Raw genomic sequence first — 23,613 nt, 5'->3', positions numbered from 1 at the left:
GTGGAGGCAATTAGAATTATTCCCATTTGTTGGTACCAAAGCTGAGTCTTAGGTTCAATAATGTGCCAAGGTCAAGGCCGTAGCTGAACCCAGGTGTCAGGGCTGCTGACTGTGACTCTGCACTGGCTTTTCTGTTCCAAAAGGAGTTTGGTGGGTATTATATTATCTGTTCAACGGTTTTACTTTGTAACTTAAGCGAACCAACTACGAAGGTGGGGAGACCTGGGAAGCTGGAACCAGCAGCGTGGGGAGAGCTGGGAGCCGTTCTTACGAAGTGTGTGTTTTGTCTTAGGTTCGGACAGGTGGAGCTCCCTGGAAAGAAAACTGTTTAATAAAGCACTAGCCACTTACAGCAAAGACTTTATTTTTGTACAGAAGATGGTAAGCATGCGTTTTCCCGTTGCTCACTTAAAACTGAATTTGGGAGAAGTGTCTGGTTGCTGGCTTAATGTTCTCACAAGCAAGGTGTCTGCCCCCCTCGCTGGGGAAGGACGGCATTTGTTACAGGGCCGCATGGCCCCGATGTCGGGGGGAAGGGGGGAGGAGGACGTAGAGTATTTGGACACGACAGTGATGGGAAATTATTTTTATCATAAAAATGTATAATTTATGCATTCTGTTAGAATAAGGAGAACTGGGGCTTCTGCTTCACAATTTACATAATGTATTTCATGTATATTTGATGGATCTATCATTTTTCTGACAGAACTTTTTTCTGGGAAATTGCCCCCTAGCCGGTAGTTTCTGGTGTTGAGCCCCTAATCATGACGACGGTGATAGTAAAAACAATACATATACAGCATTTCGCAGCAAAATAGACCTCTTTCCCATAGATGAAACGGCACTTTATACAGCAGACAATAAACCTAATAGGCCTTACTTGGCTGAGACGTGGTTTAGGCTGAAAGTTAAAACAATTCCAGTGTGGTTCAGCAGACGAGGAATGGTGGAGCCATGATACATTAGTAGGTCATGAAGGTGTTCAGGTCCACGGAGAACAGGGTCACGGGTGACAGACAGCTCCCACTGGCTCCGAGCTGAGCCAGTGGTACCAGTGGTGTCCTGGGCACATGTCCTCAGTTGCAGGCCTTGTTGGACAGGAGTCCAAGCAGCTGGACTTGCTCTCCAGCCTGCCCCCATCTCCAGATCTGTATCACTCATACCTGGCGCTGCCTGGGAGGCCAACACGCCCTCTGCCCGCAGCCCCCATGCTCCAATCTTTCCTGAGTCACCTCCCCCGGGCTGACCCACCCTGGACCTCATTCCTTGAAGGCCTCACACATAGATTCATGTGATACACTTGTCAGGCAACACAGGTTTTGTTGTCTGTTTGTTTGTTTTAATATGTTTTTATTGATTTTTTAGAGAGAGAGGAAGGGAGAGAGAAACTTGATGTGAGAGAGAAACATCAATTGGCTGCCCCCTGCACACCCCCTTCTTGGGACCAAACCCAAAACCCAGGCATGTGCCCTGACTGGGAATCAAACCAGGACCTCTCAGTCTTTGGGACGATGCTCAATCCACTGAGCCACACCGGCCGGGCGCAACACGGGTTTTTAAGCAAGGGCTCTCTGGGGCAGTATCCTTACTCCCTGGGTGATTCTGGTGTCAAAATTCAAGGTGTCAGGTGGATGTGAATCGGGCAGCTTTGAGGAGATGAGTCTTCTGGGGGTGTCCTCCTCATCTCACCATGCAGGTGGCTGTGTCCCCACCCCAAAGGGCACCGCCAGCTTTTTACCTGCCTCCAGAAAACCCACTTTAGCCAACCACACTTTGAGCTTAGAGATTCATGAACTACACAAAGGAATTTTTTTTCTCTTTAAAACACTACCTTTTCTCTTTCAGGGAAGAGTAGAGCAAAGTTTGTTTCCTGCAAAAACTAAGCTCTTGTCATTACAACTTTGCTTATGTTCCTGTTCAGTGACTAAGGAGCATTCTTCATAAATAGATTCTGAAGGTCAACGAGTCAGACAACCAAACACATTCAGGCACATTTAATGAGAAAGCATGCTGCTTCACAGATTAAGAGGAGTGAGCTCTCTGTGGACTGACATGAAAAATCTCCAGGCTATATTGTGCAAAAACCAGGTTGCAAAACATATACGCTACCTTTTGTGAGGAAAATGGTGGGAAGGATCATACCTCTGTGTTTGTTGGTATCTGCGTAAAGAAATTCAGCGAGTGCTAGCCAAGAAGTCCATGAGAGGGGCTCGCTGTGCTGCAGGGGTGGGGAGAGTTGGATGGATGGAGAATTGGCATGGGAAGGAGATTTTTTTCTCTGTATACAATTTTCATTGAACCGCATATTACAAAATTAAATCTCCACCGAAGCGCACTGCTTTGCGCGCTGCCTGCTGTGGCGCTGACCTTGCGCTGCCCTCCGCAGGTGAAGTCGAAGACGGTGGCTCAGTGCGTGGAGTACTACTACACGTGGAAGAAGGTGATGCGCTTGGGGCGCAAGCACCGCACACGCCTCACGGAGCTCGTGGACGACTGTGTGGTGAGTGAAGCTGCCGAGTCGCTGCTTATGCTGGCCCCACTCCCACCCCACGCCCAGGTTAGTAAGGGGCTGGCGTTTGGTTTGGCTCTGCTGCCCAGGTGGCCGAAGTGAGGGGGTGACAGCCCCGCTCCCCGGCGGGGTTCAGTGAAGGAGGTGGGGCTGGCCTGTGTCCAAGGCGGGTAGGAGCCAGGGTTAAGCCAGGGTGGTCCCAGCCTCGGGTGGTTGGTTTTGTATAAGCAGGTGCCCAGACCCCCAGTGTACCTCCTCCTCGATCCTTCCACATCACAGATGCCACTGATCAGAGTATATAACGTGCTTCCAAAAGATGAAGGAGCCTCAGCTTGACCACAGCTTCTATGAAGCATGAGCAAGAAGGGGCCTGGCTTTAGATAGTGCCAGGGACGGTCAGTGATGGAGGAACCAACTGCTCAGCACAGTGTCATTGTCCTAATGCTCACATCACCATTTCCCCCTGACGGTGACTTCCTTCATTAGCAGGCAGTCAGCGGCTGCTTATTAAGTACATACTAAAGACATACGATCGAACCCATCTCAGAACCCTGTGTGAGTGGCTTTGGTCACGTTCATTTTTGAGGTGAACTCTCCTCTCTGTCCATGGCCAGGGGAAATCTCCATCTCATCTGCAGTGGAAAATACTGCCTACTGTGTGCATGTGTAGTACATGTAGTTACATGTCTTACAGCAGGTTACCAAGCCCCAGCCTGTATCGTCAGGGAACGTGTTTAGAACTAACGAATGGTGTGAATATCTGATCATTCTGTCATTCCAGTAGTGCCCGGTGTGAGTGTCACACATATGTGGGTTATTTTTTTGAAAAGACTTTGTATGTGCCGGGCATTGTGCTGGACACTTTACAAGTATTGACTCATCTAATCCTCAACGCCAGTTCTATGAGGTAGGAAACTGAGGCACAGAGTGACTTAGCTGTGGTCAGTGGCTGGTGAGTGTGTTGTCTAAGCCTGATTCCCTTATGTAATACTTAAATCAAATGCAGTTCTCTTAACAAAATGTAAAATCACTTAGACTCATTCATACTTCAGAAGCCCAAGTTCCTAGCTAAGTATTGAGACTAGCTGTGAGACATACATACATATATAAATTTACATTTAGACTCAAATATGAGATGAAATAGATGTCTGTAGGATAGAAGGGAATTTCCATTCTTTTGATTAAAGTGGACAGTATTCTGTATTGAGGGTTTCCTGTGACCAGGGCTTTTGTCTGACTGGTTTAAGTAGTGATGTCTTGTGTCAGAATAGCCTTTTGTTCATCTGTGGCCTAATGTTTAAAAAAAGAAATGCGGCCCGGCCGGTGTGGCTCAGTGGACTGAGCGTCGTCCCATGGACTGAGAGGTCCCGATTCGATTCCCGGTCTGGGCACAAGCCCCGGTTGTGAGCTCGATCCCCAGTAGGGGGCGTGCAGGAAGCAGCCGATCAATGTTTCTCACGTAGATGTTTCTCTCTCTCTCCTTTACTTTCTCTCTAGAAAAATCGATAAAAACATACTTATAAAAAAGCAGTGTGATGCATGGGTTTGGATTTACGGCAGGCCCATCCCCCTGGGCCTCTCATAGTGCCCCATGTCAGAGAACACTGTGGCCTTGAACCACTGCCTGGCCTCTGCTGCAAGCACTGCAGGGGGTTGCACAGTGGAAAAATTAAAAAATTTAAAAAAAACAATGCAGCCCGGCCGGTGTGGCTCAGTGGTTGAGTGTCAACCCACGCACCAAGAAGTCACCAGTTCAATTCCTGGTCAGGGCACATGCCCAGGTTGTGGGCCTGATCCCCAGTCAGGGGGCATGCAGGAGGCAGCCAATCAATGTTCTCTCTCATCGATGTTTCTCTCTCTCCCTCCCTTTCTTCCTCTCTCTGTAAAATCAGTAAGGGAAAAAAAAAAAGGCAGTGTGGCCTCATCTGCTTCAGTCAACTAAAACCAACTGAGTCCCCACGGCATAAACAGCAGTGGGTGACTCGGAGTGTTAACTGGCTCTGTTCCCACTTACCCAGGTGAGCACGCGCTCTAGCGGGGAAGATGTGGCATGCACACGTAGAAACCTGACCGGGAACCCACACGTGTTTAAGGGCAGTATGAAATGAGAACAGTTCTTAGGTACGACCTGAGGCTCTCGGTCCGAAGTTTGAGGCCCAGAGGGGGAGAGGCTTGCCCCAGGTCACACCAGGCATTGCTTCCATGTGGGTCGAATAGGTAGTAAACAAGGAAGCACAAAGAACCCTGGCCTTGGCCACCTGGGACCTGGCTCCTGTAAACGAGCAAATACCTTCAATGATTTGGAAAAGGGCAAAGTCAGAGGATAAGGTTTCCTAAGGCAAACTGGTGTGTCTTTGGCCTGGGTGTCATCAGGTGCCTCGGAGTGTGTCTGTGTAATAGAGGCACTAAGCAGATACTTACTGAGTGAACAAACATGGCTGCGGTGCACAGGAACTGTAAACGTACTGGAGGGAGACAGGGTGAACAGGGGATTCTGAGCATAGGGGTGTTGCCAAGGAAGTTGTTACCTCGAAAGGCAGAGGCACTGTCTCGGGCCAACAGGGCTTTGGAGGGGGGTAGAAAAGCCAGGCCAGGTGAGGTTACGACGGTGCCCGAGGGGCCACACCTTCTTGGGCTTACTCACCAGGAGCCAGTATTAGGCTGGATCAGGAGCATCCACACCCTTGTGACCTCTGAGTTCAGGGAGAACCAAAAGTGATGTGCAGAGATGACTCAGGCCCACAAAAACAAGAAAACCTTGATCTAAGGCCCGTGTGGTAGCTCACACTCTCTGGGGCACTGCGAAGGCCCAGCCTTCTGACAATAGTCTGTAGATGAAGAATCGGGACCGTGCAAGGGCTGAGGGTACGGAAGGCTCTGTCCTAGGACAGGGGTCCTGCTGTTTATCCTTCAAACCTGCCTGGGACACCTGGGGGAGCTCTCCTGATTGTGTGTCCTCAGTGTTTTAGTAAAGGGACAGGTGACCATTTCACCCCATTGGAACATGCCCGGGTAGCTTAGGCCCCCGTGTGGGGAGAGGGGAGAGCGGGAGACTTTGTGAGGCGTGCTGGCCCTTCGGGAACCAGCAGGGCAGTCTGCCTTCTGGCCCGAAACCATCACAGGCCCCTCCACCTTCCTTGCAGCAGAAGAAGGGGCCAAGATGCGCCCTGTTGAGGAGGTGGGAGGACAGTGCTGTGCCCTGTCTGTTCTCATGATCCCACTTCAGACAAATCTGTAGATCTGGCTATGAACAAAACTTAATACAGTCAAGAAACTAATTGACTTTGGAAGACAGCAGTCAGGGCTACAAGGGCAAAGCCCACCCATGGTCTACGCTCCTTAGGTACCTACACCCCACTGACCAGGGAAATATCCTCCTTGTCCTTATCATTTAAAGCAGCTGTTCCAGGGGTTCTGAGAGGTATTTAAGCCATGCCCAGGCAGGCAGACACACACCTGTGGACATTTGCAGCCGGGCGAGGGGTGAAAGGGGTTTGGGAATCAGATGGCCCAGGTTTTACCAGCCACTGACCTTGGGAAAATGAGTTCTCTGGCCAATTTCCTCATTTGTTTGAAAAAGAAAAATTGGTACAGGGTTGTTGTGAGAACTGGAATGTGTGTGGATGCCTGCCTCATAGCAGTCGTTCAGAACGTTGTCACCACCGCCATCATCAGTGACTAACACTCAAGGTTGTATTTGGGGGCAAATAGGGGTTGTTGAATATTTGTTTTATTTTTGTTTATTTTTGTTTTTAATCCTCACCTGAGGATATTTTTCCATTTATCTTCAGATAGAGTTGGGGGGGAGAAACATCGACATGAGAGGGACACGTGGACTGGTTGCCTTCTGCACGAGCCCAACCAAGGCCGGGGACAAATCACAGCTGAGGTACATGCCCTTGTCCGGAATCGAACCCGGGACTCATTGGTCCACGGGCTGATGCTCTAACTGCTGAGCCAAACCGGCCAGGGTAAACATTTGTATTTTAACTTACAAATTTCTCGTAATACAAATTTCATTTACATGCCTGAGAAATAAAAGTATCTTCCACCTCAAGTAACTCTTGAAATTTATATAATGTTATTAACCAATGTTACCCCAATACTTAATTGAGGGGAAAAAAAGAAACCCGTACTGTGGACACTCCAGATTTTGAGCACCACGTTAAATAGGTAACCATCCCCCTGTCCTGTATCTGCCCACCTGCTACCGATTTTGGAATATTACTCAATGTTTTATTTCACATCATAAAATGGCCAACTTGCTGATAGGAAGTTCTACATGTCAGGATTTTTGTCCTATCTTTGCATCTCTTAGTCATTGTGGCAAGCTATTTGGCTTAATGAGACATCATTTTGTGAACATGTATAGATCACCAGTTGAAATAAAACCAGTCTAAATTCCTGAGACATATGTAATCACAGGACAGTGTCATCAAATCTGTAATTGTGCGGCTATATGGAACGTTTCTTCCCAGCGTCCTTAAGCCAAAAAAATGGCATCGTGAGAACATTGTAATTATTACAAGTACCGTGAAGTAATGCCATTGTCATTTAAAGTTATTGTGTAATTTATTTAAAAAGCCAAGCTATAGGCCCTGGGCTGCTTAATAACAAACTGGTATTTGAGACCATGAAGTTCCAGTTCTGTACGGAATGGAGTGAACCCTTGGGGTTTGACATAACATGGTTTTACCTGAAACTCTTTAAGACTGGAAGACGGTGGATTCAGATGGGAATGTGGCCATTTAAGTGAAATCAACCTGGATGTTTATACATTAGTAGGAAACCTATAGCTTCTATCATAAATCACTCTATAAATGTATTAGTCCTGTATCTGTATTCATTGAAGTCTTTCAGCAAATGTAATTATTACTAATTAATCCTAATTAACTCAGTGGGAACTGGGACTGTTTCTCACGTACACCCTGTTACTACGTGATCTTAAATATGCACATGAGATGTTGAACACAGTCACTGCTGACCCAGTGAGGGGAGTGCTGAGCGCCCATCCTTGCTGGCTTTGTCTTTCTTTCTCCCCAGCCCCAGTCCAGACTGGAGAGAGGAAGCTGTGGTTTCTGCATCCCAGGACCACTGCTCTCAGAAATCTGTTCTTCTTGGACATTCTGGCTTCTGGGTTCTAAGAATCATAGGCTCACCCAGAGTTACCCCGCTGTCGGGGGTAAACCAGACTGGAGCCATGTGCGTTAAGCAGTGGTGTGCACAGAGCGTGGCGATGTCACTTATGTGGGGATAGATCCGATTGTGAGTGGTAAACACACTATGCAAAATGGAGATGACATATCATAGAACTGTACATGCGAAACCTATATAATTTTATTAATCAATGTCAACCCAATAAATTTAATTCACAAAATAAAAATAAAACTTAATATACCCTGGCCAGTGTGGCCCAGTGGTTAAAGTGTCAGCCCTCACATAGAAGGGTTACAGGTTTGCTACCCAGTGCAGGGCACGTACCTCGGTTGTAGGTTCAATCCCCAGCCTCGGTTGGGGTGCAAGCAGGAGGCAAACAATTGATGTGTCTCTCTCACATCAATGTTTCGCTCTCTCCCCTTTGCTCCCTCCCTTCTACTCTCTAACAATCTGTGGAAAAATATCCTCAGGTGAGGATTAACAAGAGAGAGAGAGAAATGCCCCACCAGGGTCAGGGCAGCCCTTTCCTGTCCTCGTTTGTAAATTGGGGAGACTGTTTACAGACATGTCAGTGATGTGGCAAATGTGAAAGCACTTTGTAAGGTGTGAAGAGATGTGAAATGGAGGCTGGAACGAGGCTGATGTGACAAAGAACTCCCTTTTCCTGGCCCCAGTCCTTCTGGGCCTGGAGGAGCCAGCATCCCTCACCCCCGAAGAGGACGGAGAGAGGAATAGGGTTGTTAGTTAAACAAGAGGCAGAATGAGGGTCTCCTGGATTCCTGCCCTCCCTTCCAGCCCGGCCGGCCCTGCTTCGAGCTGCGCCATCAGTTAGTTTACTGTTTTGCTAACCTGAGGAAGGAGGCACGGGCCTTCTGCCTCGTTCCACCTGGTTGCTCTTCTGCCGAAGAGGGAGGAGACCGTGGTAGCAGAGATGGCGATTATTTATAGAAAGTATTTGTCTTGTTCTTTTTCATAGAATGCCTCCGGAAGGCATTTCTACAAACCCCTGATCAGAGATGGACTGGAATAGGAAAAGCACATGAGCCCTGGCCAGTTTGGCTTAGCGGTTCGAGCATCGAGACCAAACAGTCTCGGGTTCGACTCAGGTCAAGGGCACATACCTCGGTTGCGGTTCGGTCCGTAGCCCTGGTCGGGGTCATGCGGGAGGCAACCAATCACTGTGTCTCTCTCACATTGATGTTTCTCTTTCTCTCTCTCTCCCCCTCCCACTCTATCTGAAGATAAATAAAAAATATCCTTGGGTGAGGATTAAAAAATTTTTTTATTAAGAAAAAAGAAAGCACATGATAAAAGGGCATATCCCCGTGCATTTTCCTCCTTTTCAAAGTCACTGTGGTTCACTCTTTGACTCTCTTTTCTGACAAGGTCAGAGCGGGAGCACCCCTGTCCCGTGCTTTCCACGGGCCAGATCCACATCTCGGGCGTCTTGTGTGGAAGTGGGTTACGAGGCCTGTAGAACAATTCCAGATAGGTCTTTAGTCTCTCTCCAAAGGGTCCCACCGCAATGCTATTGCTTGAAAACCCTCCACATGACTCTGGGAACAGAGCAGGACAGACAGACTCAGTGGGCAGCCTGCCTGGGTTTAGTCTGTTTCAAGGTCTGCTGGTCTTGAAAAAGGTGGAGAAACTCTGCATACAAAAATCTCTCCTCCCTGCCTTAAAATATTTTTATGTAAATAATGAGGGGATCCAGGGTGGGGTAGGGGGACTTCAGAATTCCAAGTGTCCAGTGTCCCTTATGCAGAGAGAAACCAACGTAGCCCCAGCGTCCAGCCCCTCCCCCCTCTCCGGTCCTGTGGGTTCTGTTCAGCCCTAAAAATGCCATTTGGGGACTTTTCCCCTTTTGCTTTTATTGCCTTAACACTAGACGAGTGAAGAAGACGAAGAGTTGGAGGAGGAGGACGACGACCAGGAGGAAGATAGGAAATCCACGCGAGAAGAGGAGAGTGAAGTGCCCAAGTCCCCCGAGCTGCAGCCGGGCCCTGTCCTGGCTCCCGCAGAGGGGCCACCCCTGCAGGCCCTCGGCCAGCCCTCGGGCTCCTTCATCTGTGAAATGCCCAACTGTGGGGCTGTAAGTGTCTGTGCGTCCTTCGGGGATCTGGGGCTGGCGCGGGCCTGGCGTGTGGCTGGGCCTGGCTCTAGGAAGGGAGCCCCAGCTGCAGTGGAGGCCGGCAGAGGGATTCATATTGCCATGGTTTTCTGTCTTTTATCCCGTCTACTCACTCAGCTGGTGGATAATTCTGGAGTGCGTGTCCTGTGCTAGGCGCTGGGCTACATGCTCAGAGGACACGAAGTAGATCCCTGCCCTCAGCAAGCGTGAGGTTCCGAGCAAGTCAGTGCCGGGCCCCAGGGCTGTGCAGTGAGCCTGAGCCTCCGAGCTCGCCCTCCATTCCTTGGCGTCTCTGCCCTCCCCTGGGCTGTGTGTCGCACCGGTCCTGCCCTGTTGCATTTAGTTGCGCTAGGAGAGCCCACAGAGGATTGTCCCGTACGTGGCATAATTACAAAGACTTAGCCGAAGTTTATCTTTGTATTCTTTGGGGGCAACAACAGAGTTACTGAGCAAATTGATCATGTAAATAGACCAAAAGGGATTCTGTGTAATTCTTAACCTCGTACTTTTCAAGTACGTTAGAAGCATCCTTTAGCTAAAATACAACCAGTTCACCATTGATCACTCCGAGCACTAGCGGAGGCCTTGCAGAGTGTGTTGGCCCGGCCGAAGGCTCCCTGTGCACCTCAACAGTTGTTAAAAGTCGTGTACTTTGGACTCTCAGTCCCCCGCAGGTCCCCCACTAGTCTGAATTATTGAGCTTTTCCCAAGTCGGGTTTCTTACAGCCTGGCACACCTGTACAGGTGAGTTCCAGGGGTACCACTCGAAAAATGAAAATGTTGCTTCCTTCACAAGAATCCCTGTTTTCCTAAAGTTAGTATGAATCTTCACTTGTCCATTATGTGGAACAACAGTGTTTTCCAGAGTGTGCTCAAGGCTGCTTATGGAGCCTGTCACTTAGAGAAAGCAACAGTCCTTAAAGTATTTAGATCCTAAGGCAGAAATTCACTTAATTTACATTTAAGAAAAAGTGAAAAGGTAAAAAAAAATGTATGTATATATACACACACACACACCACGCACATATTTACATTAACTTGGAAGAGAACATGAAATTGCAGGCTTGTTTTTACTTTGATGTTTAATGAGTGACCTGGACATGTCACACCACCCTTGCCATTTTGTGTAGAGTGCTTCTGTTCCGGGTCATGAAGGTGTGACTTCAAGTGACAATATTTCTATGTAAATTTGTTTAAAACTTGGATGCTTCCTCAATTTATATTTTTTGATGTGCAGTAAATTCTTCACCACGTGGGACGTCATCTTTGACGTTTCCCAATCAGGGGGCTCAGCTGGATGGATACCTTTCAATGACTTTTAAAAATCACAGAGGAAAATGTGTATAATCCTTGCCTAACCATGGTGGTCTGGGTTGCTAATTCAGCAATACATCTTTTTTCCCTGTAAGACCACAAACTGAGCTCGTGAATTTAACACAGAACAACCACCCACAGCGGGGCAGCTTGGGGTCACCCCCGCTAGCTGACATCGGGCTCTCGGAATTCAGGGTTGTGGCTTCTATGCCTTTACAACAGTGGTTCTCAACTGACCATGATTTTGTTTCCCTGAACATTTGGCAATGTCCAAATACTATCACAACCAAGGGGGTGCTACTGGCATCCAGTGGGCAGAGGCCAGGGGTGCTGTTGGCATCCTACAGACAGCCCCACCTGTCGGTGACGCCGAGCTTAGGAAGCCCTGCTTTACGGCAAGCTTCGACGCATTGCCCAGGTCCTTCCCCTTTTGATCGTCCTGTAGTAAAAGCGGGGGGTCTGAAGCATTGCTTCAGTGACGGGCTGCTGACTGGGTTTGGATGTAACAGACAGACTGTCAGAGCAGCCAGTCAGTGCCTTTCAGATTGTTCCCTGGGACTCTCGGGCTTCCTGGGGGCCGCTGAGCATGCTGGCTCAGTTCTGGGATGCTGGCTCCGTTTCTGCCGGAGTACCTCTGCTTTTAACCTGGAGCCTTTGAGGAAGATCTGATTTGTTTTTGTCTTTTTTAAATGAAAAAAGAAGGGAAAGGGGAAAAGAAAAGAAAAAGAAGGGGAGGTAGTTCCTGACTTAAAAACTATTTGAGCCCCCCATTATACAGATGGGAAAACAGTAAGGGGTGTGGCGCCACGACCTCCCTGTTCGACGGGTGCTGGGTCGAGCCCCCAGTCTCCTGACCCAGATGGCAGCTTTGTCCTCCCACCGCCACATGGCCTCGGTCTTCTGGTTATGACAGCGGGGGGTTGGGTGGCATAGTGTTTGAGGTTGTGGGGTGTGCCCAGGTGTGCTGTGTGAACCCCTGTGCCCCATCATTAGACTGTTTCAAATACCTCGTGTTTACCACTGAGTAACTAACAACCCTAATTTCCTTTTCAGGACTGTAGATGTCATGTCACTCCCTTTCTTCCCCAGGTGTTCAGCTCCCGACAGGCACTGAACGGCCACGCCCGCATCCACGGTGGCACCAACCAGGTGACCAAAGCTCGGGGCGCTGTCCCCTCTGGGAAGCAGAAGCCTAGCAATGCCCAAAGCGGGTACTGCTCGGTGAAGAGCTCGCCCTCTCATAGCACCACCAGCGGCGAGACAGACCCCACCACCATCTTCCCCTGCAAGGAGTGTGGCAAGTAGGTGGCACTGGACCGGGGCTGCGTCTGAGTGTGGTGGACAGTCGCTCAGTGGGGGCTGGGCCAAGAGGCTCTGAAGTAGTTAGAGAAAGAACCCGGACTCCTAAGTTCTCCCTGAAACCATCCGTGAGGTCTGCAGGGGCCTCAGGGTGGGTGGACTTGGTCTCTGACTCATGATGTCATTCTGAGATCTTAAAGCCTAATGAGCATGGTCATCTTCAGAGAGCAAACCTTTAGCGACAAAACTTACCTCTGTTACAAAAAGGGTGGATGGGAAGTGATTCCCGCTTCTGCCCATCACACCCAAGCCATGTTTGCCCGCATTGCTCCCTTGGCCTCCCTGTTAAGAGAGAACGGCTCTGAGACACCTAACCAGGAGCCTCTGTAGCAGAGCCAGCTCCCTCCCACAGCTGCTCGTGCCTGTGCCCAGCGCAGACATCACCAATCAATTGCTGCACTCTTGCTACCATGTTAAGTCAAGACTTCAAATCCTTTCCATCGTAATGCTCCAAGCAAGCCCAACCAATTGATCAGAGTTGACTCGTGAGAGAAAACCTATTTGGCATCCCTGCCCCTTTAAGTACAGTTTACAACAACGGCTAAGGGTAAAATTGACTGTGGGGAATAATAGCAGCTCACATTTACTGAGCACTTATTTTATTATATACTGTATGTGCATGAGCTCATTTAATCCTCACCCAGAAACTCCACGATACAGATCCTGTTTTTATCCTTGTTTTACAAATTAGGACTGAAGGTTAGGTACAGTGACTTGCCCCAGGTCACACCACCAGTAAGAGCAGAGCTGCATTTGAACCCAGCTGTGTTCAAATGCAGAGCCCGGGCTTCTAACCACTGCTCCATCCTGTTGGTTTGCAGTGTTTATTTACTTGCTGTAGGTAGAAACTACCACTGATGATAAGGCACACGGCTCCCTCCCGCAGTATCCAGTATACTGTCAGTCTACTCTCAGTGAGTCTGCCTGACTTGGAGGACTCGGGCGAGACAGCACCAGTGACGTCCTTGGCCAGTGCCGAGTTTCTCTTCCCGCGTTCTCCAGAGCCTCAGACATGAAGAGTAATATTACCTGGAGAGAGGGCAACCAGGTAGCTGCTGAAACTCTACCAGGAAAACATCCCTCGCTGGATGAATGAAGCCAACTTTGTGGCAGACATTCTCGAGGGATATTTCAAGGAACTTAATAGTAGCTGCCCCTTCTCAGGGGCTCACTATTTGCCTGGCACTCCTTTTAAGGATCTGTACACGTATTGATGAATTTCATCTTTACGGTGACCCTGTAAAGCAGAGACACTGAGGCACAGAGCGGGTGAGCTGCTCGTCACGGTGCACAGCTGAGTGGGGACTGACACCGTGCAGGCTGGCCCGGCCGGGCCCTTGGCCTCTGAGGACACCCGACTCAGTGAATTGGAATGAGCGCTCTCTTCCCTCGGTGAAGTGCAGGGATGGGGAAGGTGGATTTAGGCACCGGTCCCCTCCTCTCTGGTGTCTTCTTCATGTCACCATGGAAGACATACCCTCTGAATTGATCATTAGGTTTATTAACTTGAATTAATGAAACCTCCTTAGGCCGACTCTCGTTACCTCCTACCTGTCTGCTTTGGGGTGATGAGGGCCGGGTGGTCGGGGTCTCGCCAGGTTCCTCTGAAGAGCTAGCACCTTCCACTCCTCTACTCAGACAGGCGGCGACTCCTTATTCCGCAAGGTGCAGACACAGGGCATTTTAACAAAAATTAGTATTTCGAGTTCTCTGGCTCTTTCGGTGACATCCATTAAATGTTTCCTCGTCTTACTTTTATGTTTCTTGGGACCTTTTTCTACCATAATTCCAGTTAAGATTTCATGGGAAATAGAAAGATTTTCTGTGGTTTTCCCAACTAGGAATGGCATTAGGCAAATGTTTTCAGGATGTCCAACTGTGACTCATCGACCCTGCCTCTGGTCGTGGGGATCAGGTTTCCGTTTTCTCACTTTCTGTTAGTTTTTCCTTTCTGAGCTCCGGAATGAGTGGAGAGTATTTACGCCACTCTGCTCCGTGAGTGGGCAGCCTCACATCTAGGCAGACTTGCTGGAAAAGGTCCAGATGGAGTATTTTCACACAAAGGCCAGATGTGGCTGTATTGTGAAACCTTATTTACAAAAATAGGCAACGGGCTGGCTGGGTTTGGCCCACTGACCATAGTGTGCAGACCTCTTATCTCGGGGTTTCTCAACCTCAGCACTGACATCAGGGTCTGATAATTCCTTGTTTGGGGAAGAGGGGCTGCCCTCTGCGTTGCAGGATGTTTACCGGGGTCCCTGGCCTCTACTCACTAGATGCCAGCAGTAACCCCCCCCCATACTTGTGACAATCAGAAATGTCACCAGACATTACCAGATGTTCCCTGGGGAGCAAAGTCACCCTCAGGTGAGAACCACTATTTCATTCTAAAGCAAACAATAGAAAACAATGATAATAGATGGCCAACAAGAAGGGGTCTCAGGTGAAAGGGATGGTGGATACAGCTCAGAAGTCAGGTACAGTGAAGACAGAAGAGGGCCATTGGGTTTGGCCACACGGAGTTTTTGGTGACCTTGAGAAGAGCACTTGGGCTGAAGTGGAGGGGACAGCAGTCCAGTTGGAGAGAGTGGAGGAAAAAGGAGCTATAGCCAGTGTGTACAGATCCTAAAGAATTCTGACCGGCCCGGCTGGTGGGGCTCAGTGGTTGAGCATTGCCCCGTGCACCAGGAGGTCACCAGTCTGATTCCCGGTCAGGGCACATGCCCAACTTGTGGGTCCACTCCCCAGTGGGGGGCATGCAGGAGGCAGTTGCTGTTCTCTCTCATCAACGTTTCTCTCTCTCCTTCTCCCTTCCTCTCTCTAAACTCAATAAAGAAAAAAAATATTTTTTAAAATAGAATTCTGACTGTGGAAGAACAGGGACAGAGGCCAGAGGGCGGCTGGTGGGTTGTCTCACGATGGGAACTATCAGAGCTTGGCGGCATGACTTGGGGATTCTCAAGTTGGTTGGAAAGGCTTGGTTAGTGATGGAGAGAGAAGGTCTGTGCCCCAGACCACAGGCGGACAGGAAGGCCTTTGAGAATTTTCTTGTAATGCTTGGAGGAGACGGGAGAGGGACAGGTCCCTGAGGGAGGAGGTCCTAGGAGCGGAGGAGCCAAGCACTCTGTCAAAGCCAGCCCGACTGCGCCAGACCACGCGTCCCCGTCTCAGAGCTCCTCAGTTTCACGTGCGTCTATTTCTTTCTGTTTAGAGTCTTTTTCAAGATCAAGAGCCGAAATGCACACATGAAAACTCACAGGCAGCAGGAGGAACAGCAGAGGCAGAAGGCTCAGAAGGCGGCTTTTGCGGCAGAAATGGCAGCCACGATCGAGAGGACTACGGGGCCGGTGGGGGCGCCGCGGCTGCTGCCCCTGGACCAGCTGAGTCTGCTCAAACCCATCAAGGACGTGGACATCCTGGACGACGACGTGGTCCAGCAGCTGGAAGGCGTCATGGAAGAGGCCGAGGCCGTGGACGCCGATCTCCTCCTGGACGATCAGGATCCCGTTCTGCTTCAGGGCGACTCGGAACTGTGAAGGTCCGTCTGCCACCCAGCGACGGCGGAAACGCGGCCTCCTCCTCCAGTGATCAGGAAGCCTGGACTGCCTGCTTGTTTTGTAACCATTTTAAACTACCTGTTTAAAAAGTGGTCGTTTTATTCAGGTTTAGAAGAAAAAATCCAGTTTCTTTTCCTTTTATTTAAAAAAAAAAAAATGTTTTGTTTTTTTTTTTTGGTGGGAGGTTGGGGGGAATAAATAATTGGCACAACTCTCCTTCAGAGGTGTTTCATCTGGGCCGCATTCCCGTGAATCATCCTGGCAGGGAGCAGACCTGCCCAGTTCGCATCCTCTTGCTTTCCGATGCCACCCGTCCCGCTTGCCCTTCATCCCAAAGCTTGCGGTGTGTGCGGTGCGTGTGTCTGTGTGCAGCAGGCTGCCCTCTTCTTGCTGGGCCTTGGGCCATCCTTTCCCACCAAGAGTTATTTCTGTTCTGTTCTGACCTCATTCTGTAGTGTACAGTGAACTTGGCATCTGCGCCAGGAGACTGCGCTAGCGGCTAGCTTTCCAGGGAGCTAAGGAAGCCCTCCTGTGCCACGCTCGCCTCTGCACACATGCCACGTGAAGAGTTGGCTTGCCAGTCCGTGGGCCTGTTTCTAGGACCTGAGTACTGGACGCTTGTAGGCTCGCACCCCCGGCAGGCTGGCATGAAGATCTGGGCACGGGGCGGAGCGCTGTCCTTGTCCACGCTCCCCGGGGCTGCTTGGCAGAGCCGTGTTTCCGTGACAGCCCACTGGAGACCCATCTGGAAGAAAATAACCCCAACTATTCAGTTGCCAGGGCTGTTTTTAGGGAGGGGGTGGTGGAGAGGCACACACTGAAGTCCCTGGAATGCCAAGAAGTGTTCCTTTGCCCAAGAACGAGATCGGAAGAACCCGTTCTGTTTTGCAACATTGCTCATGGTCAGTGGAGTTCTGAAACGACTCTGCCCTTTGGAAGTACTGTGAAACTTCGTGCATTTGGGATTTTGCTATAACTCATCTATGCTGGACTGAAGTTTACCTTGACGCTAACTATGAAGAAAAGGGTTTTCTAAGAAATTTGATCGCAAATTCGAGGGAAATGGCATTAAAGGCCAACAAAAATGGTTTCAGATACCACTTTAGCTCCAACGTTTGCATTCAAGCAATGAATGTATTCATTCAAGTCATTTACCAAAGCACTTCTAGAATCTTCCAAGCTATATAACTCTGCCTCCTCCTGTCCCTGTCATCAGGGTTGCTGTTTGTACCTGAAGGTAATAAACTTGTAATCCTTCAAAAGTGTCATTTAGCTCAGGCTTTTGAGCTGAGTCAGACTGACCTGTCCTACTCTTGGGGCAAATGAGTGTGCACCTCCAGACTGGGACAAGGCCCTGGCACAGAGAGGACCCCCCCTTTAATTTGTGACTTCCGGAGAGGGGGCTTTCAGGCCTTGCCCACCCAGGTAGGCTGGCTCCCCAGCTCTGGTAGCTGTGGCGTTCATGCCAGGCCACTTTGCTGGCACATTAATAGCATGACATTAGCGAAAATGTCAGCGGAAGCATATGGATAAGTTTGACTCTGCAGAATCATTTAGCACATCCTCGTGGCCCACGGCGGCCCCACACAGGCAGTGTTCTCTGAATCTCAGGAAGCCAAGGGCAGAAGAGAAACACAAAGGTTCTTTTCATTTCAGTCATTCTGTTTGCAGAAAAGAAGTCTTGGAGGTGTCTTCATTTTTTATTTAGGGGAAGAACAGGTGTTTTGTTAGCTGCCATTTCAAACAGGTTTCTCTCTCATAGGTTCTGAGCTCAGACCTGCCTGGGCTCGGCACCGACTTCATGGCAGAACTGTTCCAGAACCATCCCAGCGGTGGTACTGGCTGGTGGCGCCTGTCCCAGTGACTACTTCCCTCTGCTGTGGAGGTCTGAGAGGGATTCTGGAAAGGTTCTGCTTTTGGGTGTATGCAAGCTTATCTATCAAAGGAGCCAACACCCAGAAAAATGTTTATAAAGCAAACATATTCGCTCTGTTTGGAGACTTGCCCAGCTGTTCCAGTTTTAAACATTAAAAATAAACTTAAGTTGCCAAGGCAAAAATATAATGCACAATTTAATTTTGATTTTCCATGCAGTATAGTGTAAGCATTTTTGACTTGAAATAACCAAAGAACTCCTCAATGAGACAGTTCAAATTCCCGAATTAGTATTTTCTTTTTACAATATCAACTTAAAGAATTGACTTCATAGCAAAACATTGTACTTTTTTTTTCCCCTGAAATGATTCTGCCTGCATGTATGTGTTGTGTTTTACCTTCCCCCACCCTCCCCACCCCAAAGAACTTCTCTTTCTGAAGGTCAATGTCTTCAACATGGTTACTGTTTACTATCAGATGGTTTTTCATTAGTGAATTTAGATCTCTTTGAGAAAGCTTGTATATAAAAAGTTAACAGATATATTTTATGGAAAAACCCATCTTATTTTCAAATATATTTAACTGCTGTTATATTTTATTAGAGGAAGGTTGTAAATATTTTCTAGGAGTTCTATTGTAAAGAAAAGTATTTTTGAAAAAAATTAATGTAATAAAAACGAAAACATTTTTAAATAGTGGTTGTGATTGCTTCCTGTTCTGGCTTCGTTATGTTCTATTCTCAGCAAATGACTTGCATGCCTTCCCATTTCAGGATGTAATTTATTCAGCTTTGCACTATAAGTTGACATCATAATATCTACTGTGCATAACTGTATTTTCCCCGGAATGCAGGTCCCTTGGTCCATATCAAGAGCACTATGTATAGCATATTCATAATTTTTCTTTTGTAATGTGTGTATTTTTAATAAGGATTTTATGTAACATTTTGGCAAAGAGGACAGTATTTTCTAGTGAATTTTATAATACATTTTGCTAAAAGTGTTTCTTCCTAGGTCAGTTTTTGTTAAGGCGAACCAAAAGTCTTATTTTACCAGGGGTTTTAAAAAAGTTTGAAGCTTGAAAGCAAAGTTATATTTAAACATCACATGTAACAAATAAATAAAGATGTTTTATAGACTTGTCCTAAAAAGGTGCATTCCTTAAAAACAAACATCTGGGGCATTCTAGGTTGGTTCCCCCACGAGTGATATCACAATTTTTTTTCCCCCAGAAAGAAAGCCAGGAGAAATTTACTGAAAAGGTTCCAGTCATTAGCCACAAAACTTTATGACACTTCCTATAGAGAGGCATTCTTCAAATAGAGATGTAACCAAAATGTCTTATTTATTTGTGAAAACCTGACTCAATATTGCATCACCTGTTCTGATAATAAAATGTTATCTTTCTGAGTTTCATTTGGTTTACACATTCCTTATTTCTAGCCACTGAAATGAATTCTCAATGCTGGATAAATCCTAACTTGCCTGCTAGTTGGTTTCTCTACACCAGTTTAGAGGTCTGGTCAGGTTTAATGCTCATTTAAATGCCCAACCTGGACAGAAATTTCTGCTACTCCAGCCACGGATGAGCCACCTGAGTTGGTGGTCTGTAACCACCAGGGGGCTCTGTTCACACAGGTATCTCAGTTTGCATGCATTGCTAATCAGGATTTCCGGATTCTAGAGTGTGTTTATTCTTATTTTTAATCTTCACCTGAGGATATTTTCCCCTTGGTTTCGGGAATCAACCCACGACCCTTTGGTCCACAGGCCGATGCTCTAACCACTAAGCCAAACCGGCCAGGGCAAGAGCATGTTTACTTTTTAATGGCCAATAATAAACTTCAAGAGAAATCTCAAATTCTGAATTTTACATAGAATTTGCTTTAAGTGGGACACACCTGCTAAGATCTTGATCTAGGTTCTTTTGTTGTTTTACTTTCATCTCAGCCGTCCGTGTGAAGCAGCTATTCCCCTAGAAGTACTGCATTAGGGCGGCCTTGTCAATTTAATTCTGCTGCCAGGGGCTCCGGTGTCCAATCTGAAGCCTCCTCCAACTGTTAGCCATTCATTCAGTACTCGTGAGCCCCATGTACCAGGCACTACTCCACACTGTACTGTACACGGGGGAGTGGAGTGTATAAAAATGACTGTGACATCATTCCTTCCTGCCAAGGAATTCAGTACTTCGAAAGAGCATACAGAGCCCTGGGAACTGGTCCAATTCCACCACCGGGAAAGCAAAGGTCATGCGTTATTAATATTGTGAACTGCCTCCCCATTACCCACACCTACACGGCAATTGAAAGTAGGAGCTCAGCAACTGTGTTAAATTAATTATTGCTAATCTTTCAGGTACGCTTATCCGTGTGTGTGTGTGTGTGTGTGTGTGTGTGTGTAAACAAAACCTCTTCTGAAGTTACCTAGAGTCAATTTTGAATTCCACAGACTCCCTAGCCACAGCCAGCTGGCTGAAGTTGGCCCTGGGAAAGAGGATGAGTTTTAATGTTGACACAGCAAAATAATTAGGAAGGCATGTTAAGAAATTGAATAATATATTCTTAACTGAAACCGCAGTGATCTTTGAATCAAAGACATCTCTGTATAAAAGAGCCAAAGGGCTGATTATTTCCTTTATATAAAAGATACAATCTTTTGAAAAGGGCTGTTCTCCCCGCCCCCCACCCCCAGGGAAGTGATTGTTTCTGTTTGAGTTGTGAAGGCCGGCCAGCCCTACGTGCTTGCTTTGCATTCCAACATACATATCACGTGCAATACTGATCTCTCCTTTGACTGTTTTGGGCCATTACTTCCTCTGCTAGCATAATTTTATTTTTGGCAGTATGGCCATTTTTGACCACTTTATTGAGACATGATTGACATAAAAAGCCATGCACATTTATCATATGCAACTTGATGAGCTTGGAGATAAGTATATAACCATGAAACCATCATGACCAAGAGACAAGGGCTGTCATTTATAACAGAACCACTGGTGCAATCAAAATATGATATAACTTAGAAATATTTGATGCACATACTTTTATTTATCCTGGATATAAAGCAAGCTGGACTTGCATCAACTCTCCAGAATTATTTGACTTCCTGTTCATCTACATCAGGTTAGAGGTTTGAAAGTTTATATGGTAGAAAAAAGACCTACAATAGGCCAAGCTTTCAAACACTGTCCCTGCCCACACACCACAGACCCATCGTTGGCAAATCCTGGGTTTGCCCCTCACAATGACTCCCACCTTGCCTCCAGCTAATTGGACCAGGGTTGGCCCCTGACTCCCAGCTATAAATCCCATAGGCCATTAGGGGATACGTGGCACAGCTTAGCCCAGGAAAATAAGGGGACCAAATCGAATTCCCACATTTAGGAATATAAATGGAGAAACTTGATGAGCCCAATGCAGCAAGTAGTGGCCACATGCAAGGCAGAGTTCTGAGGGAACGGAAATTATTTGTACGCAGAGAGCGCCCATCAATAAAGACCATGTTTGACCACAGGGATGGAGAGGGCATCCAGTCCTTAAGGATGCTGTGAGCCCATGTATCTAGTGGCAAGAGTAGTCCAGGCCACACATGTCTTTAATTTAAAAAAAAAATTTCTTTTCTTTATTGATTTTAGAGAGAGGGAGAGGGAGAGAGAGATAGAAACATCGATAAGCGAGAACATCGATTGGCCGCCTCCTGCACTGCCCCCCAGTGGGGATCGGACCCACAACCTGGGCATGTGCCCTGACTGGGAATCAAACTGGCGACCTATTGGTGCATGGGTCGATGCTCAACCACTGAGCCACACTGGCTGGGCTAAAAATGTTTTTATTGATTGGGGGGGGGGAGAGAAACCTCGATCAGCTGCCTCCTGCACAAACCCCGACTGGGGATTGAGCCTGAAATCTGATCATGTGCCCTGACTGGGAATGGAGCTGGTGACCTTTCAGTGCCCGGGACAATGCTCAACCAACTGAGCCACACCAGCCAGGACCGCACATGTCTTTTAAAATAAAAATCAATTTAAAAAATCTCTTCTTGCAGGAAGGTGGGGAAGTGGGACTATCTAATCCTCACACCCAAAGAGAGATAAATAGAACTGGAGCTGATCATAGGGTCAGCACCAGTCCACTGCCTGGATGGAAAGGCATTGAACTAGGATCTTGAAGGTGGTTGCTTGTTCAGCTGTAACTCACCATGTGACTCAGTGTGAGTCATTTCATCACTGAGCCTCAGTTCCCTCACTTATAAAATGAGGATAAAATGTCCGATCTTGTGAGGATCAGATTAGGTAACAGGTGAAAGTCATTTGCAAGCTATATAATGTCACATCATTGTAGTGACAGGACCCTCACCCAGCTGAGGCTACTCAAAGGGGACAGAAGCAGGCTGAGGAGCCATCACAGAAATTTTAAATAGAGAGACTGGTGCAAACTTCAGAAGCAACAACAGAGTTGATGAGCTGTTAGAAACCTCCACTGGCCAAGACAGACCAGCCAGCTTTGAATGTCACAATTCATAGAGGGGGCCTGCAAAGGGCACTGGGCAGCCTGTCAGGTGTGGCACAGCTGAGCACAGCAGAGGTGCACCCAGATGAAGTATGGTGTTTCCATGCTCTGGTGTAGGATCACACTGGGCATCTCTGCCGCACCTCCATGTGGGCTGAGTTCTAGTAAACAGAGGCTGGTTTGAGGGGCAGGAAAACTGGTTTTGGTCCTAGATCGTTCATCAATGTGTGTGATATTGGGCAAATCATTCTACCTCTTCCTTGGTTTTCTAGCCTGCAAATTAGGGTAGGGAAGGAAGAAAAACTAGCAACTTGCCAGTTGCACAATACTTTAGTTAGATGCTTCGAAATAGTCTCGTAAACTTGATCTTTAAATTTTTAATCTTCTCAACAATCTTGTGAGGCAGGTGAGGTAGAAGCAACTTTATGGTACAAATACTGGATGACATTTGCATTATTATGTGCCAGGCATTGTACCAAACATCATACATCAGTATCTCATTTAATCCTCATAGCAACTATTTGAAGTAGTAACTACGATTATCATCTCTAGTTGCTATATGAGAAAATTGAGGCTTAGAGTGGGGAAGTAACTTGTCCAAAGTCATTCAGCTAAAGGGTAAACCTGGGTTTGCAAGCCAGATCTCCCCATTATAAGCCCAGGGTTGCCCATTATACTAGACTGCAGATGTGCGAGCACTTGAGGGAAATAAAGCTTAGAGAATTGCACAAATGGAAGAAAACTTTATTAGAGCATATCCCAGTTACAAGCCTTTAAATTAGAGCTAAATTACGGTGGGCATTAATAAGCGACCAGCCCGCTGTAAATTCTGGACCACCAGAGGGACAGGAGACGAAGCCTCGGGCGGATCAGGACAGCGGGCGGCGGGGCAGGCACCTGCCAGTTGGGGTGCGGCGTTGGGGGTGGGGGGACACAACTGCAAGGCTGTGTGCTGAGCACAAGGGGTGGGACCTGGGCTCCATGGTGGCAAACTTTTTCTTTTATTTTAACGAAATACGGATTTGGTAACATTTTGAAAGATACAGGAATAGGAAACAAATCAACCATTTATCCACTCCCAAGAGATAACCACTGTCAATGTATTTTTTTTTCCAAGCACGTGTTTGTTTGCCTCCAACAGAACAGGAACCAAAGAGGGCACACACGGTTTGTAGAGGAAAACACTGCTGGGCCTCGGTATCTC

At 47.7% G+C, this 23,613-nt stretch overlaps 1 protein-coding gene and 1 pseudogene across 1 annotated transcript in view; both read left to right on the top strand.

The window, feature by feature from the left end:
• TRERF1 (transcriptional regulating factor 1) overlaps positions 1 to 16,072 on the top strand; it is a 205,130-nt gene extending 189,058 nt beyond the window's left edge. Inside the window, exons 14-18 of the mRNA XM_036247866.1 lie at positions 293 to 381; positions 2,387 to 2,500; positions 9,555 to 9,758; positions 12,201 to 12,412; positions 15,682 to 16,072. Coding sequence (XP_036103759.1) covers positions 293 to 381; positions 2,387 to 2,500; positions 9,555 to 9,758; positions 12,201 to 12,412; positions 15,682 to 16,006 — 944 coding nt within the window. The 3' untranslated portion in view covers positions 16,007 to 16,072. The remainder of the gene's footprint in view (positions 1 to 292; positions 382 to 2,386; positions 2,501 to 9,554; positions 9,759 to 12,200; positions 12,413 to 15,681) is intronic.
• LOC118622121 lies at positions 4,047 to 4,172 on the top strand (annotated as a pseudogene).
• Positions 16,073 to 23,613: the final 7,541 nt, after the last annotated feature.

Source organism: Molossus molossus, unplaced genomic scaffold, assembly GCF_014108415.1.
Source record: "Molossus molossus isolate mMolMol1 unplaced genomic scaffold, mMolMol1.p scaffold_m16_p_8, whole genome shotgun sequence".
NCBI classification, from domain to species: domain Eukaryota; kingdom Metazoa; phylum Chordata; class Mammalia; order Chiroptera; family Molossidae; genus Molossus; species Molossus molossus.
The sequence above is the reverse complement of the archived record's forward strand: the minus strand, read 5'-3'. Positions and strand labels throughout refer to the sequence as shown.